We start from the raw sequence: 18,845 nt of genomic DNA, 5'->3' as shown, positions 1-18,845 counted from the left end.
GGTGTGGTGGTTTGTTTACCTGAAGTACCGCGCGCTTGTTTGTTTCTGTTTGTAGGTTGCAGTAGGATTTCCGCGACTCAGGTTGATTTCATTCCTTCATTCATTCACTCGCTCGCTGGTTCCTTCTTCAGTAAGTGGGACGTGAGCAGGTCCCAGGGCAGGACTGTGCAGAGGGGTCCCCGGTGGCGGCTCCAGGGGCACAGCCCCGTTAATCGAGCCTCCCCCGTGTGAGGCCGTCGGCTTGTGTGCCGTGTCTGCAGGTGCGGATGGTGCTGTGGCAAATGCGCTTGTGGTGTTGGTGGTGTCCTCAGGGTGGATTCTGGAAGGGGAGGCCGGGTCGAGAGGCGCGCACGTGTGTCTCCTTAGCCTCTGCCAAGTGCCCTTCCAGAGGGCGGGCTGGGTCCCCTCCCACGTGCAGCGTGGTCCCCACGGCCTCACGCAGGGCCCGCCGTTCTGTTGTAAACGTGCTTGCCACTCTGAGAGGTGAGAAATGGGACCTCGGTGTGGCTGCCATTAGCATTTCCGAAATGATGAGTGAGATTGAACACCGTTTAGTAGGTTAAAGGCCATTTTATGTCTTTTGTTTTTTCTTTATCGCGGTAACATTGGTTTACAACGTTATATAGCTTTCGGATGTACGTCGTGATACGTTTCTATTTCTGTGTGGATTACGTCATATTCACCACCCAAAAACTAATTATAGTCCATCCACTTGCATGTGAGTCTAATCACCCCTTTTGCCCTCCCCTCTTCCCGCTTCCCCTCTGGTAACCACCAATCCAATCTCTGTTGCTATGTGTGTGTTTGTCGTAGTTTTTATCTTCTACTTATGAGTGAAATCATACAGTATTCGACTTTCTCCCTCTGGCCTATTTTACTCAGCATAATACCCTCAAGGTCCATCCATGTTGTCACAAACGGCCAGATTTCATCCTTTTTTATGGCTGAGTAGTATTCCATTGTGTATATATCCCACATCTTCTTTATCCATTCATCCGTTGATGGCACCTAGGTTGCTTCCAAGCCTTGGCTATTGTGAATAATGCTGTGATGAACACAGGGGTGCACGTATCTTTATGCCTTTGTGTTTTCAAGTTCTTTGGATAAATACCCAGCTGTGGGATAGCTGGATCATATGGTAGAGCTATCCTTACTTTTCTGAGGATACCCTATTCTCCTTTCCATAGTAGATTAAAGGTCATTTTTATATATTTTCTGTGAATTATCTGTTTATGCTTTTCACTCATTTTTCAATTGGATTTTTGACCATCTTCCCTTAACTTTTAAAATTTTAATATACATTAGGGAGATGAACCCTTTGTGGTATGTACTCCATATATTTTCTCTCAGTTTTCTAGTTGTATTTTGCCTTTTTTATAGTTTTGGTTTTCTTGCCCTGCAGAAAGTATTTAAAAAAAAATTCGATATCCTCAAATTTCTGACTCTTTTCTTTCATTGCCTTTGGATCTTGGGTCATAGTTAGAAAGCTTTTCCTACCCTGAGCTTGAAGAGGAATTCACTGTGTTTTTTCTAGTCCTCGTACGACTCCATCCTTCACATGTGGACCCCTCGTCTGCGTGGAGTTCGTTGTTGCGAACGCCGTGGGTGTGGACCTGACTTTACCTTTTCTTGAATGGCTGCCCGGTTGGCCAAGCGCCGCGATGCCCGTGGTCCCCTCTGCCCTGCCCTGTGGTCCTGCAGCCCCCAGCAGAGGTCACCTTCAGAGAGACACGGGCCCGCGTCCTGGTCCTCGGCGAGGCGATTGGTGCCGCATGGCCCTCAGAGCCTGGCAGGCCGCTCCCCCAGGTCTCACAGTTCACAAGATCCGGCTGGAAGCTTCCTGGTCCCCGTGCTCCCTCGGAAGTCTGGTTGTCAGCCCACCTCCCACTGCCGGGCACCCGGTCGTTGGCCACCTTTGGGGCTCCGGGGCCCGAGGATGAGTCAGTGACTGAGCATCCACACCTGTGAGTTGTCGGCTTCGGGGGAGGTAGGGAGGGTATTTTTTAAAAAAGAGATGGTGCCAGATGGCCCTTCAGCAAGGTCCACGTGCCCCTGGGAGCCGGGATGGGCGAGGGCGTCTTGCCACCCGGTGTGTTGTCGCATCTGCCTTCTTTGCTCCCGTGAGCCACTCCAGGGTCGGCCTGCGACGGCTGCCCTGGATTGCGGGTTTACCGTGTGCGGTGTGGGGGTCTCCTTTAAGCGCTGTCTGTCTGTCCCCTTATCTACCCCCCGACCTCACAAGCAGGGCATTCACGTGATGACCCCCACTTTACATATGGGGAAACTGAGGCCCAGAGGTTGGGAACGTGCCCCCGGTCCCACAACCGGGGCTGTGCTCGTTGCCGCGGCCCCACGAGGTGTCCAGGGAGAAAGCTTTCCGACAGAAAGGGTTGGAACGCGCCTGCGCCCGGCTGGGTCTTTAATCCATCCGGAAATGGGCTGTGGAGTGGGGTCAACCCACTTTTCCTTTCCCTCCCGGTTTGGCTCTGCTCACGGCCTGAGCCTTCTTCCGGCGGCAGCCGCGAGCTGAGCTCCGGAGGATGGCGGTGGGGGATGCGTCTTTTTTTTTTTTTTGACTTTTTATTTTAAAATAATTTTAGACTCATTGAAGTGTCGCAGAGACGGCACAGAGCGTCCCCGTGTACCTTCCAGCATCCTTCCTCTGGTGCCAGCACAGAACAGAACCACAGGGGAGGGACCCACAGCGAGCCAGGGACAGCAGGAGTGACATTTCCCAAACTGCAGGTTTTGTTGGGATTCCGCTCATGTCCCACTCACGTCCCTCTTCTGCCCCAGGACCCACCAGGGACCCCACGTGGTGATCGGCCGTCCTGGCTCCTCAGCCGCCTCCGGGCTGGGACCGTTTCCCGGTCTTTCCTTGCGGGTCACGACCTTGATGCTTCCGGAGAGCAGCAGTTGGGGGTTTTGCAGAAAGTCCCTCTGCTTGGCTTTGCCCGATGTCCTGGCAAGACGAGACGGAGGCCGGGTCTCTGGGTGGCCACCCTAGGCGATGCTGTGACCTCCCCGGGCAGCGTGTCACTGGGTCTCATCGCCTGTGTCCCCTCAGTCCCTTGGTGATGGGGGCCCTGCTGGGAGCCTCCCCTGGAAGGGACCTGTTTCCCTTTGGGACGTTGACACTGTGCAGATGGCCCGTTTGTCCCCAGACTGCGGCCTGTGGGTCGTTCCCGCAACTCTCGTTCCTGTGTTGTCTTCTGGGGGCCTTGAATTTGCTCACTGCTTCTTAGTGTCTGAACGCCTCGTGGGAACAGCCGTTCTCCCCCGGTCACGTCCCCTCTTTAACATCGTCTCCGCAAAGACCTCGTGCGCTTGTTTTCTCCCGGGGGTTACAGCCTGAGACTGTCGCTGTTACCATGTCGCCCGTGTTGTCCTTGCTCCAGTCACTGCTGGCTCCTTGTCCTTCCTGCACGTCCGCGTCCTCTCACCCCCTCGAGATGCTCGGGTGCGTCTGTGACTTCCCTGCCCGGCCCCCGAGCCGACCCCTGTCCCCGGAGCCCGGGTGCAAGCCGTGACCCGGGGCCGGTACGCTCGGCACCGGGGGTGTCGCCGCTCTCGGTGGACAGAGCTTGGAAATGTGGATGCCGACCTGGGCACACGTGCGTGTCTGCGTTTACTTCTGTGTCCAGCTGTCTGTAGATGTATTTTTTCAAAAACCCACAAGTTCAGACCGATGGGGCTGTAGAGTGTTGAAGTCAGTGGGTCCTTCTGAGGCCTGGGGTGGCCCCCCGTCCTGTGAGGGGCTCAGGGAAGCCCTGCGGGGGGCTGGGCTGCAGGAGACGCACGTGGCTGGAGAGGGGTGGGCAGAGGGGGCTCTGAGCCCTCCTGGGGCAGGTGACCGAGGTGCAGCGGGGGCTTCTCCCTCTGCAGCCTGGAGGACGCACAGTTAGCCTTCCGTCTCTGGGAGCCCGGGCCCAGCTCCAGGGCGAGAGAGGGCGGTGTGGTCTGCCGTGGGCCCAGCCTCCATGCCCCACCTACCCCGAGGGTCAGCCCTGCCTTGGCGGCCGCGAGCGGCTAGGACCAGGGGACCGGGGGAAGCCACACTCGTGGGGTCCCCAGAGGTGTCCCAGCTGGTGCAGGTCCTGCTTCCTCAGGTTTGGGGGCGGCCGGCTCTATGCCTGGTCTGTTCCCTTCCCTCCCAGCCCCACCGGCGGTCCTTCGCTGGGTGGAGGAGGGGCTGCTCGGCCCGCGCTGCCGGCAGCACCCTTGGCCGGCGTCTGCGGGTCTGTCTGTGCCTCTTTAGGGAGAAGCTGCTGCAGCGCGCCCTCCGGGGGTGTCCGTGTCAGGTGCTCTGGCCACCACTGCGCTCTCCCCCAGCCCCGTTCTCAGCGCCCAGACTTCCTGGGGCCGCGGCGAGGCGGGTGCCAAACCCAGCCTGCCTGGACCTTCTGTCCCCTCCATGTCCCCGACGCCCCTTTCTGCCCCAGGATCCCATGTGACGTGTGAGTGTCGCATCTCCGAGCTCCGTGGGATGGGCCGGTTTCTCAGACCTTCCTGGTTCTGGTGACCTCGACGGTCTGGAGGAGCCTGGGCAGGACTCTGGAGAAAGCCCCTCAGTCAGGGTTTGTCTGGGTTTCCTCGTGGTGGCTGGGGTGGTGTGTTCCGGGAGGGCCCCGGAGTGAAGGGCCCCCCTCGCCCGTTCGTCCCAGGGTTCTGCTGCCACCGAGACCGACCCCGGTGACGTCTTCTTGGTCCCCTGGCTGAGATGTGTGGTCTGGTGTCTACACTGTAATGTTCCTCCTCCCCTCTTCCGTGCTACCCTATGGAAGGAAGTCCCTCGTTGCAGCCACATGGGGCTCTCTCAACCCTCAGCCCTGGCTGCTGTGCGCCGTGTGGGCCCGTGGCCGGGTGTGAGGCCAGGCCTGGCATCCCAGAGCCCCAGGTGGTGCTTGGCTGGCTGTGGGGGGCCTGCAGCCCCTGGAGGAGCCGTGCAGGCCGCGAGCCTGGCCCCCCATCCACTGTGGATGTGGCTCAGGGCGGACGGAGAACTGGCCTTGACCTCAGCCCGGAGCCTCCAGCTTCCCGGCCTGGGGGTCAGTGCCGTCATCCCCAGAGGTGAGGGCAGGAGGCCCCGTGGTCTCGGTGGCCCAGCAGCCATGGCAGTGGCAGACTGGGGTCCGTCCAGCTGAGAACCACAGGCTCTGGTGGTCTCTCTGCCCTGCAGACCCCGTGCTGGTGGGGGTGGCCCATGTCCTGCGGGGTAGACAAACGGACGGTGACAAGTGACAAGGGACTCATGTGATCCCGTTGGGACGTGAACGAAGGACAGGCAGCAGCTCACGGCGGAGGCCTCGCGGCCAGTGGGAGTGGAAAGACCCCTGGCGCCCCGAGATCAGGGCAGTGCTCCTCGCGGCTGCTGTATCCGCTCCCTTTGCTGCCGTCACAGACGACCATGGGCTGGTGAGTTAGAACGACACGTCTGCTATCTCACAGTTCCAGAGGCCGGAAGTCCACACAGTTCTCATGGGGCTAAACCCAGGGCTGGGCAGGGCGGGTCCCGGAGGCCCAGGGGTGGAGCGTGTCCCGCCTCCTCCAGCTTCCAGAGGCGCCGCGTCCTGGGCTCGGGGCCCCTTCCTCCGTCCGCACGGCCAGCAGCGCAGCGTCTCCATCTCGGCCTCTGACCCTCCCGTCTCCCTCTGCTCAGGACCCTTGGATGACCCTGGGCCCCGGGAATCCAGGGTCATCCCCATCTCTGGGTCCTTGGCTTAATCCCATCTGTGCGGTCCCGTTTGCCGTGGAGGAGCATGTGGTCACAGACGGTGGGGATGAGGACGGGGACATCCTTGGGGGCTGTTACTCTGCCGGCCACAGTGACATGGAGCGATTCCGGAGGCGTCAGATGCTCAGACGTCAGCTCTGGCCGACATCAGGTGCTGGCAGGGCTGTGGAGTGGGCTGGGTGCAGCCGGGTCGGGAGCCTTTGGCGGGGCACCTGGTCCAGGAGATGAGCGCCGCCTGAGGGCCGGTGACCCCACAGCTCAGGGTCATCTTTCGGCCCAGGGCTTGCGATCTCTTAAAAGACAGTGAAATTGGGGCCGGCCCGGTGGTGCAGCGGTTAAGTGCGCACATTCTGCTTTGGTGGCCCGGTGTTCGCCGGTTTGGGTCCCAGGTGTGGACATGGCACTACTTGGCAAGCCATGCTGTGGCAGGCGTCCCACATATAAAGTAGAGGAAGATGGTCAGAGACGTTAGCTCAGGGCCAGTCTTCCTCAGCAAAAAGAGGAGGATTGGCAGCCGTTAGCTCAGGGCTAGTCTTCCCCCACCAAAAAAAGAGTGAAATTGATTTAATGGTCACTCCCAGGAATTTTAAAAACTAGATTAAAGTAAGATAAAAAATGTCAGTGTGCGTTGTCTGTTGTGAGGGCGTTTGTGAAACTTGTGCTGTTTAAAGCTTCTGGTGAACTGGAGAAAGTGTGCGGGACCGAGTTCAACGAGGCCGGGGTCCTGAGAGGCAAGCTGCCTGCCTAGAGGGTCAGGCCCAGGGGACCGCTCAGGTTCAGCATGGCACCTGCAAAGGCACCGAGGCAGAGGAGGGTTGGGTAGATCCCTGCTGCCGGGAGTCCAGGTGTCTGCAGAGCTGTGGGGAGATGTGGCCGGGGAGGGTGGGCGAGTTGGGGTGACGGCAGCCTGCATTGTCAAAGGTCCTGGGGCCACACCCAAAGTTTGGAGTCTTGTCCTGCGTCCATTCAGCAAGTGTTGGAATGTCCTTGTGCACAACTGTAAATGCACCGGTCAGGACCCTGCCTCGGTGGGGTCTGCGCAGCCCCTGCCACACCCTCTGCCTGTGCCCTCTGCCTCCTGGGGGTAAATGTGGCCATGGTGTGGCTTTATCCACACACCATTCCTGCTTGGAGGGGCGTGTGGTTCGGGATTAAGACTGAAGCGTGCAGTCCATTTAGTTAATGGGCTTTATCTTGCGCATTTTAGAGCCATCACCATTGCTGGAACCTGACAGAAGCCCCCGCCGGTTCCTGGAGCATCTCTCATCGCAGCCTCAGCTACCCGGCCACACCAGGAACTTTGAAGTAAGTACGTGGGCCCCGGGCCCGGGTGGCCGCAGCCTCGTCCCTGGCTGGCCGTCAGGCCTGCACGTGGTGGGAGGAGCTGGACCCATTTGGTTCTGAGTTCCTGGGGTGTCCAGGGTCCACATGCCCTTAGACAGAGAGCCTGGACCCATGTGGGGGCCGTTCTGCTGGATGGGTCTTCCCCAGTCCGCACACTCGCCCTTCAGCGTCTGTCCCTCCTTTCTAGAAGCCCTGAGAACTGCTGTGTGTTTCAGGTGACACGGGGATCACCCAGGACAGGCTGTGCTGTCTGTGTCGTGTGCATCGGGCCCTGGGTGGGACGCCACTTCTGGGCTCACTGAGGGGCATACGCACCCTCCCCATGCTGCCTAGGAAGTGGTGACCAGTGACGTGGGGGGATGCCTGTAAAAACAGAGGATTCTTGCTAGAGTGCTGTTAAAAAAACTCCATTCCCCAGTTTCTGGTGTCTTCCTTCTCCTGCCCTCTTCTTTTTTGTTTTTTGGTTTTTTGCTGAGGAAGACTAGCCCTGAGCTAACATCTGCCGCCAATCCTCCTCTTTTTTGCTGAGGAAGCCTGGCCCTGAGCTCACATCCGTGCCCATCTTCCTCTACTTTATATGTGGGACGCCTACCACAGCATGGCGTGCCAAGTGGTGCCATGTCCGCACCCGGGATCCGAACCAGCGAACCCCGGGCCACTGAAGTGGAACGTGCACCCTTAACCGCTGCACCACCGGGCCGGCCCCTCTCCTGCTCTCTTATAACAAATTGGGGACAGAGGGTTTCACGGAGGTGGCCTCTGATGGTGGCCCAGGGTGATTCCTCATAAGAAGAGAGGGAATAACATAGTCACCTCCTGGCTCGCACCCATGGGGCGGGGCGACTTGGTCAGTGTGGGTGAGCCGTCCCGCATGCCCCTGGCTGTCCATGTTGGCGGCTCCTGGTAGCTGAGAAAGGCTGCCTCGAGTGCAACGTTGATCTCAGACGAAGGCTCCTGTCTGAGGCCATGTGGCTTATGAGGGCCGAATGCGGACCTGAATGCGGCCTCGTCTGTTCTGTCCTGATTAGAAACTCAGGGAGCGGGGCAGTGGAGCCCGGGCCCCTTTGGAAGGGGTGGAGCGAGCTTTTATTCCTTAAGGAGTAGACTCGAGGTATCTGGGTCCAGGGCCGGCAGACCAAGGCCCACGGAGCCATCCGGCCCGTGGTCTGATTTGTCGATAAAGTTTTGTTGTCACACGGCCCCATGCCCTCCTTTACGCGTCCTCTCTGGCAGCTTCCCCTTCGCCGTGGTGCAGCCGCGTGGTTGCGACAGAGACTGTGAGGCCTGCAAAGCTGAAAATATTTACTGTGTGGTCTGGTCCAGAAAAGGTGTGCCATCCCTGGTCGAGGCCAAGGGCTTGTTCCTGGCACGGGCTGGATGGACCGGTTTGGAACTGGCCCGTTCTGACCGTGCCTTCTCGGGAACGGCCTTTGTCCTCAGAGCTCGCACTTTGTTATGAGGCGGTCAGTGCTCCGAAGTCGGTTGTTCTCTTTGCACCCGGTCAGCGCGGTGCATCTGAGTACAAACCTCGCCCTGTGCACTTGACTTTCCAGCAGCCCACCAAGAGCGCGGAGGTCCTCCTGGCTTTCCACCTCCCTCCGTCAGCCCATTTGGGAGCTGAAGAAACTGCGCGCGGAGACGGGAAGGTGCGAGAACATTCTTGGGGGGCGTGTGGTAGACGGAAGTGAATGAGACTGTGGGCTCCTTCTCCAGAAGGCCCCGGGCAGTCAAGAGATCAGAGTCCTCGAGACAAACCACACGGGTTTACTGTGGTCTGGCGGGTCCCAACGAGGCTGCCTTGGACTTCATAAAAATTAATTTTTATAGAGACGTAGTTCACATATAATAGTCACCCTTTAAAGTACACAATTCAGTGATTTTTAGTGTGTATGCCGAGCTGTGCCACCATCCCCACTATCTAATTCTAGAACATTCTCAGCAACCCAAAAAGAAACCCCATACATTGTGGTCACTCCCCACCCCCTCCCCAGCCCCTGGCTCCCACGAGCCCACTCCCTGTCTGTGGATCTGCCTGTTCTGGACGTTTTGCATCAATGGGGTCACACGCCGTGTGTCCTTCTGTGTCTGCTTCTCTCCCTGAGCGTCGTGTGTGCAGGTCCGTCCATGTGCACCTGTGTCGGGGCCTCGCTCCTCTTCACGGCTGCGTGATACTCCAGCGTGTGGGGGGACATGTTGTGTGTGTCCGCTCATCTGTCGATAGGCGTTTAGATTCTTCCCACTTTTTGAGTCTTATGAATGATGCTGCTGTGAACATTCACAAGTTTTTGCGTGGACCTGTTTTCGTGTTTCTTGGGTGCACCCCTAGGAGTGGAATTGCTGGGTCTTGTGGACACTCCACGTGGACCCTGTTGAGGACCCGTCTCACGTTCCCACCAGCGAGGGCTCCCATGATTCTGAAGAAACATCTCCGAACAGTTCCTGCGGCCTCTCCCCGCTGCGGAGCGGGATCTGAGCCCGAGAGCCCACGGGATGGTTTAGAGTGGGACGGCCCGGGCGGGAGGGAGAGCCGGGCTGCCAGAGAGCAGCAGGGGCCCCGGGGCGGCTGCGAGCTGGGCTCCTCTCCCAGCCTCTTCCCCCCGAACCCCCATCTGGCTGCTTGCTTGCTCCTTGATTTTCTTAGTTGTGGCATTTCTTCCTCCTCAGCGTGTTGCCGGGTTTGCTTTTGCAGGTCTGGTAGCATTTTCGTGCACAGTAAAAAAACACACCGGGAGCCCCGTTTTTACATCTGTGAGCACAGGCGGGTGACGCGTCCGACAGTGAAATGCTCCTGCCGTCGCGGGCTCTGGGGGTGGCCCGCCATGACATCAAGGCCTTGGGGCGCTTCCTCCTGGCGTGTCGTGAACTTAGCTGGAAGGAGGGCCTTTGAGCTGGGGCAGCAGCCTCACCTGAGAGCCGCTCAGAGGCGCTCCCTCAGCCCACGATGTCCTCCAGGGCTTGGCCCTTGGGGCCTGTTCACGCAGCGAGGAGAGGCTTCTGAGCGCTGGCGCTGTTCACCTCGCTGTTTGTCCTTGTGGTCCCTGGGCGCACACACCAGCTCTGGATTAGCGAGCCTGGCCTTCCCCGCGCTTAGCTCTCCTGGGGACGGGGAACAGGGACACCGGGCGGCAGGACCTCCAGGGCAGTCACGCAGCTGCGGGTGTGGTCTGCATCTCCTGGTTCCTCCTGCAGCCTCCCCCTCATGTCTGGGGGAAGAATGAGATGTCATCCTCGCCACCTGGAGGTCCCGCCTATTGGGGTCCCAGCTGCAGGACGCCTGCGCCAACGTGAAGCTGCAGGCCAAAGTCATTTTGGGGGGCAGATGACCTGATGCGGCTTCTGTCTGCATCGCTCAGGCCTGTCCTGTCTCTGCTCTTGTCTGTGGAGCGTAGGCTGCGTGTGCATCTTCCCAGGCCTGCCACGTGGCGGGTGCCTCCAGCCAAGGGATGCAGCAACTGTTCCTCATTTCTTTGCATGACAGGTTTTTCACTCGGTGTTTGTGGTGGGCTGGGTGGTGCCCCCAGAGCTGTCCACGTCCTCATGCAGGATGCTGTGGATATGCTCCTTCCAGGGTCAAAGGGCTTCGCAGATGGGGTGAAAGGTCTGGAGACAGGAGGCGATCCTGGATCGTCTGGGTGGGTCCAGTGTCGTCACAGGGTCCTTAGGAGAGGGAGGCTAGAGGTTCGGAGGGCTGCAGTCGAGGGGACACGATGAGGAAGCAGAGAAGAGAGAGGTGGAGATGCTGCGCTGCTGGCCGTGCACGTGGAGGCAGGAAGGGCCCAAGCCCAGGACGTGGGGCCTCCAGCAGCGGAAAGCAGGACGCAGGCAGAGGGACCTCCAGCAGGAGCGCGGCTGGGTGGCAGCTGTGGGGCTTCTGGACTCCAGACTGTCAGATGGGTCGACGACGTCTCAAGCTGCGGGTCTGTGGTACTTGGTCATGGCGGCCGTGGGAAACGCGTGCACAGGGTTCCAGCCGGTGCTCCCTGTGCCCTTGGACATGACGTGTCCATCGGGGGCATGTGGACAGTCACCGGCCTGGTGCTCAGGCCCCAGCAAGCCCCGTCCAGCCTGGCCACCATCCTTGTGGCCCCACCTCGCGTTTCTAGTCGGCCGTCCGGCTGTGGCCTCCCGCCCTCCCGCCTCTGGGCTCTGCATCTTTGTCTCTCTCTGGTCCCGTGGCTGTTTCAGTCCAGCCAGCTCAGGGGCCTAGCTGGAGCAGGTCTGGCACCCTCGCTGGGGCCTCATGTCCTCCGAGGGCTGCTCCTGGCCCTTCTGCCTGCAGCCTGCACTCGTCTGCCGCCTCCTGGCCCCGCGCTCCCGCCACCTCGTCCTCCTGCTGCCGGCACCACAAGCACCAGCTCTGGTGCCCGGGCCAGCCGCGGGCGGGACCAGGGTTCCTCTGCCCCCAGGTCGGCGGGGACCATGGGCAGCAGGTGGTCACCCCCCGAGGGTGCCCCGGCCTACGGGCTCCGGTAGGTCAGGGGTCACGCCCACGCCTCGTGGTGATGCTGGGCTGGAGCTGGTGCCCCAGGGAGGGTCTTCTGCCTCCAGACTCCCCCTTCCTCGCACGAGGCCCCCAGCAGGTGGATGTGATGCAAAGGGACCCCGCGTCCCCGTGCTGGGGCCTTCAGAGCTGCTCCTGGGCCACGTGGTAGGCTCGCGGCTGGGGGACGGCGCGGGGCTCGAGGGGCTTTCCCAGCACCCCTTGGTGGGTTGTCGGAGGCCTCGTGAGGACAGCCGGCTGCTCCCGGGCCTGACCCGCTCAGGGCCCCTCTGCCTTCAGACTGCTGGGAACTGTGCTCTGGTGGCCGGGGCCGCGCGATGTGGAGCTGGGCCCCGCTGTCTGGGAGTCACGGTGGGGTCTGGGCACTCCCTGATGGCCGTGCCTGTGGGGGCGGGGACACCGGGAGCAGGTGGAGGGAGCCGTGGGGGAGATGCCCCCTTGGGGCAGGGGACGGCCCGCCCAGAAGGACCAGCGTCTCCCGGGACCCCCGGACTGGTGCTCACAGAGCCGTCATGCTCCTCCCACATGGGGTGCCCCTCACGGTTAAGCTTTGTCATGAGGTTCTGTGTCAGAGGACGTCCTTTCCAGCAGAGGGAGTGCTGGTTCTTGTCAAAACCTCCAGGTTGCAGATTCTGCCCGTTCGCCTTCTGGAAACGTCCACCTTCGGGCCCCATAAACCCTCGTCAGGCCCCGGGCCCGACGGGTGAGAAGGACCAGGCTGACTGTCAGGGAAAGGGCGTCCGGTTGGTTACCTCATTTCTGAACTCTGTTCTCAGACAGTTGGGAGGATGGCAGGGCGCGTGCGGGCCCCAGGGCCGTCACCTGGTGTGGGGAGGCCCACCCCTTGGGGTGTTTCTCACCCTCCCTCTGTCGGGCTCCTGGGGAGAGCCCTGCTCCTGGGGGCGGCTGTTGTTGGGGGTGGAGCCCCCGTGTGGGCGGAGGCCTCTTCGGGGTCGGCTAGTGTCCCTACCTCTGGCCCAGCCCCGAGTCCCCGAGTGGAAGACGATGGGTGGTGCCAGCACAGTGCAGCAGCCCAGGAGGGTGGCCCTGGGCCAGGGCGACCGTGACCCGGAGAGCACTCAGACCCGAGGGCTGGCCTGGTCGGCCCTGCCCACTGTCACCATTGTCGCCGTCTCTGGGCCGAGGATGCTCGTCCCCTCCCGGGTGTGAGGAGGAGCCGCCAGCACAGCCCTGCCCCCACACACTGGATGGTCAGGCTGCAGGGTCCCGACGAACGGCTTTTTTTCAGGAACTTTATTGAGATGTAATTCACACGCCGTATGATCCGTCCATTAGAGCGCGGCAGCCGGCGGGTCTCAGCGCGTACTCAGGGCTGCTCTCGGCCTCGGAAGGAGGAGCGAGCAGAAAGGGGCCATTTCTTGGCTGCGAGAGGTGTTGAGGGCTGGCTAGGGTGAGCTGCCTCCCACCAGGGTCCCACCAAGGGTCCCGCCCAGGGTCCCTGGAGGCTGCCTGTTCTGCTGCAGGAGAAACCCAGCAGCCGCCCCCGCTGGTGGGGCTCAGGGTGTCGCCCCCTCTGTGCAGCTGGCAGGGCTGGCACGGGGCCGGGGGCAGCCGGGGTGGACGGGGCGGCGCCTGGATTGAACGGCCAGCAGATGAGGCCCGGATGCCGTCGTGCGGGCCCAGTTCCGCAGCCGGGGGAGTCTCCGCGGGGCTCGGGGGCCACGTGCGTCCAACGCCCAGAGCTCAGATTCTCTCTGGGTCTCCGTGGTTCCCACAGCTGCTGTCACAGGCGACCAGAAATGCAGGGACTGAGACAGCCCGCGTCTGCGCTCTGATCTGGGTGTCAGAGGTCAGGCGAGTCTGTGGGACGGAAGTCCAGGTGTGGTCAGGGCCGGCTCCTTCTGGAGGCTCCCGGGAAGAACGAATCTTCATTTTTTCCAGCGTCGAGGAGCCGCTTGCTGTCCTTGGCTCGGGGCCCCTTCCTCAATTCACTCCAGCCTCTGCTTCCGCCGTGTCCCCCTCTCTCTCTGACCCTCCTGCCTCCCTCCTGCATGGACCCTGTGATGACACTGGGCTCCCCAAGAATCCAGGGTCACCTCTGTCTTGGGTCCTTGACTTAATCTACCTGCAAACCCTCCCTTTGCCATGGACGGGAGCACAGAGCTGGCTCCCGGGGATGGGGACAGGGATGTCGGGGGACATTACACTGTCGCCCACAGTCTCGTCCACACTGACCTGTCCCGCCTGCCCGTCCCCCATGGGCAGCAGGGCTGTGACCTTCCCTAAAGAGGCTGCTCAGACAGAGCCCGAGGGGTCTCGGCTCCTGCTTCCTCACCCTCTTCTGCCCTGGGAACACATCCAGAGCCCCCCACTTCTCACCACCACCACTGTCCCCCTCGCTCCCCCCTTGTACCCCAGCTGCCACTTGGCCCTCCGCAGCCAGGCCCGCCTGCAGAACCTGCGAGGCCCAGGCCACAGCGAGACCCGGGCCCCCGGTCTAAAACCGTGTAGACTGTCAGGGCGCCATCAGCTGGGGCGAGGTGACCGGCCGGGCCAGCCCTGCGTATTTATACGGTCACCTCCCACAGCCGGAGGGTTTCTCCCAGTGCAGCTGGGACCTGTCTCCTGGCTTTCAACGACCCAGCGCTCCCAGCAAATCTGGCACAGCACATGCCGCGAGCTGGCCCTCTCTACTCGCCGACCCCCTTCCGCCTCGCTGTGCTCGCTGCTTGTTCCCGGCTTTGCCAGGGTGGTCCTTCCCTCTGCAGAATTTTCTCCCACCCCCAGCTTCTGTGTGGATCGCACCCCCTTCGTGTTGGATGTTAGAGTTCAACTAACAGCCCACGGCCACCAGCGCTCCCTGTGCACGTGGACTCCGTCTCTCTCGCAGCTCTCGCTCTGCGCTCTGTGACATTGTGTGCGTCCCCGACGGGGCCCCTTCTGGCTCCAGCACCAGAGCCCTGCCTGGCCCCCAGCCGGCCCGGCGTTTGCTCAGCAGAGGGGATCCTGGCACCCACGCCCCCGAGGCGGGCCAGTGGGCTGCGGGCGGGCAGAGCGGGGCCTGGGGACTCTCCACGCCACGGGGACCTGCTGGTGGCCTGAGCCTGTGCCTCCTTCGCCCCAGCCTGGCCCTGTGCTGCTGCCCTGTGAGCAGGAGCCGGGGAGGAGGGTCCCAGCAAAGGGCGTGCCTGGCGGGTGCAGAGGGTGATGGAAGGCCTGGTGGAGGGGGCCGTCGGGTAGACAGGGACGTTTGCACCGTTGCTCTCGCTGCGTCCCCGCACGCAGGTGTTTTTTTGCCAAAGCGTCTTAGAGTACACTGCGGGCGTGATGCCGCCCCTCCCTACGTAACTCAGCAATGTCCTAAGGGGTGCTTTTAAGACTTGCCCACCTTTCCTAGTGTCATCTGACATCCAGCCCTTTTCCCACTTGTCCCCAGAATGTCTCTCTTCTTTGTCGCACAGGTCGTGACGTCTCCCTCGTCTGTCAGTGGAGAAGAGCCCCACTTTCTCTTGGGCAACGGCAGGACCTTGCTCTTTCCTTCTCCCCTCCCCCAGCTCTCTCTTATTTTGGGGGGTAACGGCTTTATTGAGATGTGCTTCACGTCTAGTTCACCCACTTGATGCGTGCAGTTCCACGGCTTTTAGTGTGTTCACAGAGTTGTGCAGCCGTCACCAGGATCGATTTGAGAACATTTCCATCACCACATAGAGACCTCTCAGCCTGGGGTGCACCGTGTGTCCTTCTGTGTCTGCTTCTCTCCCCGAGCGTCGTGTGTGCAGGTCTGTCCACATGCAGCTGTGTTGGGGCCTTGCTCCTCTTCACGGCTGCGTAATATTCCAGCGTGTGGCTGGACACACGTGTGGATCCATCATCCATCAACGGACATTTAAGTTGTTCTCACTTTCGACTTTTGTGAATCCTGTGCTGTGAACGTTTGTGCGAGTTTTCGTGGGGAGGTGTGTTTTCCTTTCTCTTGGCTGGACCCCCAGGAGTGGAACTGTGGGTCAGATAATTGTCTGTTTCCCTTTCTGAGGACCCGCCAGCCTGTTTCCACAGTGGCTGCACCGCTTTCTAGTCCCACCAGCAGCCCAGGAGGGTGCCGACTTCTCCACGTCCTCGCCAACACTTGTCCTTGTCCGTCTCTTCCATCGTGGCCGTCCCAGTGGCGTGAGGGCTGTCTCGCTGGCTTTGATTTGCGTTTCCTGATGACAAACGCGGCCATCTTTTCATGTCCTCCTGGGCCATTTGTCTGTCTTATTTGGAGCAGTATCTTTTCCAGCCCTTTGTGTGCTTTTTGGTCGCTGTTGGTCTTGTCACCGTGGAGCTGTAAGAGCCCGCGTCTGTGGCGTGGCGCCATCTTGTAAAGAGTGCATTGCTCTTTCTGGACTCTTCTGCGAGTTCCCTCAGGGCGGCTCTTGCTGTTCCTCCCCCCGTCTCCAGAACCAGAAGGTTGGCTCAGGGATTCAGTCAGATTTCTCTTATTTCTTGAGCACGTACATGAAATTTTCTTTCCCTGCCTTCAAAAAGCGTGAGTGTTGGGATTATAAAACATTTTAATTTTCTCCTTTGTATTTACTTACTCAAAACCTTCATTTCAAAAGGCACAAATAAGACAGAAAAAATAATGACACAGCCCGCGAGCTGAGTCTGGATGACGGTGGCGGTGGGGGTGGAGCCCTCGGCCGGCGCGCGCAGAATCTCCCCCTGCTGTCTGTCGTCTGCTGTCCCCTCCCCCATGGAGAGCTCATCCTGTGTCGAGCTTTCGACGTGTGGGAGCCTGTGAGGGGCCCTGGGGCCGCCCAGAACAAGCTGGTCTTGCGGAGCAGGTGGGTGTGCCCCATGGTGCCGTTTCCCACCGCCGGTGCCAGGCAGGAGGCAGCCACTGCAGAGGACAGGCTCCCCTCCGGGGACCCAGGTCGCTGGTCCCCGCGGGACCCTTGGGAGCCACTGCTCTTGGCCTCAGGGGCCACGAGCCCCCAGGGGTGCGGGAACACAGGGGCGAGGTAGAGAGACAGGAGTGGGGGCTGGGTGGTGAGAGTGCGAGGAAGGCTCCTGAGCGGCCACCGCAGCTTGTTCTCCCGTCTGCTCCGAGGTCCCGGCCCCTCCACAGCCGCAGCCCAGTGCGGCTCCACAACGATGCTGGTGGTGTTCCCAGAGCGGCGGGGTCTAGTCTGCACCCAGGCTGCGAGCACCCTGGACAGACATGCTGTCCTGTGGGCCGCTGTGCCACGGGGTCCTGTGGGAGCCCCCTTGGCTGGGTCTGGGCTGGAGGGGAACGGGCCGCTGGGCTGGGGACTCAGGTGGGGTGGCGGTTAGCGGTTTAGTTCCCGTGCCCTGGCCGTGGGCAAGGGGCCTAGGCTGGGCTGGCGTGGGGGTCAGTCCTGGGCTGGTCAGGGCCCCGGTGCCCGCTGCTCCAGAGGGCTTGTGACAGCCGCGTTCTATGGTGCGTCCCTGCCGTCCGGCCAGAGCCCCCGTCTCGGCCCTCACAGCCTGCTGTGCACACCCCAGCTTTGTGCCTCCCGCGAGGAGAAGCCTCGAGATGCGCTGTGCACACGGGGCAGAAGGCCGGGCACCCTCACCCACAGTCCAGTGGGAGTGTGATGTCAGCGCGCCGTCATGGCCCAGGCGGGGACGGGTCGGGTCTCGGGCAGGGCCTCCAACAGCCCGGGAGCTGCGGCCTCAGCACGATTCCTGGGTGCGTGCTGCCCTCTAGTGTCCTCCCGGGGCAGTGCCTCGGTGACGCAGAAGGGCCTGGAGGCCTGGGGGCTTCTCCCTTCTCGCTGTGCCCGGCTGCGTCCTCCTCGTCCTCGGTTCTCTGTTCGCTGAGGTTCTGAGCTTGCCCAGGTCCTGGGGGGGGTCTGGTCCTTCTGCCCTGATTTGGAGAATTTAACCTGCCAGCAGTGACCCTGCCCCAGAGTCTGTCACCCGCTGCCCCTGCTTGGGGTGGGCCACCCACTCCCCCGCTGGCTCCCCTGCACGCCCGGGACGGAGTGGGCAGCTCCAGGAGCGCCTCTGCCCCACGGGGAGCCCCGATCCTGTGTCCTCTGTCGGCCGTACTGTCCCCTCTGCGCCCAACATCCGGCCTGGGGGCGTTTCTGGTCTGCAAACCAGCCATGCTGGCTGGGCCTTGATCTGGTCCACTCGCCGCCCCGGGCTGCCCGTGGCCCATGGGCCTGGGCTCTGCCTGCAGCATCCGGGCCGGGGCTGGCGGGACACCCACTGCTCAGGGGGCCCCCTCTGGGGTGGGGTCCCTGCTCTCGAGTTCACACCGTGGAAGGTGGCCTCCCACCCCGTCTCACTCGCCTTCAGACCCGCTGGTGCTGCTGTCCCGCAGGGTCCGGCTCGAGCTGGATGCATGATCGGAGCTGATGCTGGTGGACCTCGCTGGCCGGGGGGAGGCGCTTGCTTCCAAGGCCCTGTGTGACGCTGTCTGCCGTGTCGCACTGGCTTCAGGACTGGGCGCCTCTGCTTTTGATTAGCTGAAGTCGTGCGTCTCTTGTGCCAGGCCCAGTGACGAGGGGGCTCAGCCCTCCCCTTGCCCCAGCGCAGCCACGGCCCGCAGCCTTGGTGTCCGGAGGCCGTGGGCTGCCCAGCACATTCTGGGGACGAGGGCCGCGCGGTGACGGGCTGACGCACTCACGCTCTCTTGTCTCCCCTCGCAGGTGTGGCGTCTCTGAGCTGCAGCCATGGGGTCTGAGGACCACGGGGCCCAGAACCCCAGCTGCAAGATCATGACGTTCCGCCCGACCATGGAGGAGTTCAAGGACTTCAACAAATATGTGGCCTACATCGAGTCCCAGGGAGCCCACCGGGCGGGCCTGGCCAAGGTGGGTGCGTCCTGGCCCCGGGCCGGGCCCAGCGTGGCCGTGTCTGAAGGCTGCGCGTCCCCCGCTAGTCAGTTCATTGAGCCGCCGTTATCCACAGACGTGATGGAGTCTCCGCTGTGCCAGGCGCTGGGCCCCGAGTTCAGCAGTGACTCGCCTGCCCGGTCCCTGCAGGAGCTGGCCCGCCGGGCCCACAGGCGACAGTGAGCGCAGCGTGGGGACGCGTCACCCGCCTGGGGGAGAGAGCGTCAGCGTCTCCCCATAAACAGTGGTCGTTTTGAGACCATGATGTGCGTGTGACGCAGATTCAGGTGCCCGCAGGGCAGAGTGACGCGGAGTGCCCCCTCTGCTGCCCCCTCTCCCTGCTCCTCTCTGTGGAGCATCCTGGCCAATTTCCTGTCTGTTTCCCTGGCGTGGTCTGCACATACGTGTCCACACGTGTGTGGGGACAGACAAGCGGGCCCTGTGTCGTTTTTAACAT

General features: G+C 61.6%; 1 protein-coding gene across 6 annotated transcripts in view; it reads left to right on the top strand.

Annotated features, from left to right (window-relative positions):
* The window catches only part of KDM4B (lysine demethylase 4B), a 103,496-nt gene that overhangs the window by 6,895 nt on the left and 77,756 nt on the right, over nucleotides 1-18,845 (top strand). For 5 of the 6 annotated variants that reach the window (XM_046685152.1, XM_046685151.1, XM_046685155.1 and 2 more), the window contains 2 exons: nucleotides 6,942-7,039; nucleotides 18,203-18,367. In XM_046685152.1, the coding sequence (XP_046541108.1) occupies nucleotides 18,227-18,367 (141 nt within the window). In that variant the 5' untranslated portion in view covers nucleotides 6,942-7,039; nucleotides 18,203-18,226. Of the gene's footprint in view, nucleotides 1-5,395; nucleotides 5,416-6,941; nucleotides 7,040-18,202; nucleotides 18,368-18,845 lie in introns of those variants that run through there. The other variant, XM_046685150.1, reaches the window with a different exon arrangement.

Source organism: Equus quagga, chromosome 14 (assembly GCF_021613505.1).
Source record: "Equus quagga isolate Etosha38 chromosome 14, UCLA_HA_Equagga_1.0, whole genome shotgun sequence".
Lineage (NCBI taxonomy): Eukaryota > Metazoa > Chordata > Mammalia > Perissodactyla > Equidae > Equus > Equus quagga.
The sequence above is the reverse complement of the archived record's forward strand: the minus strand, read 5'-3'. Positions and strand labels throughout refer to the sequence as shown.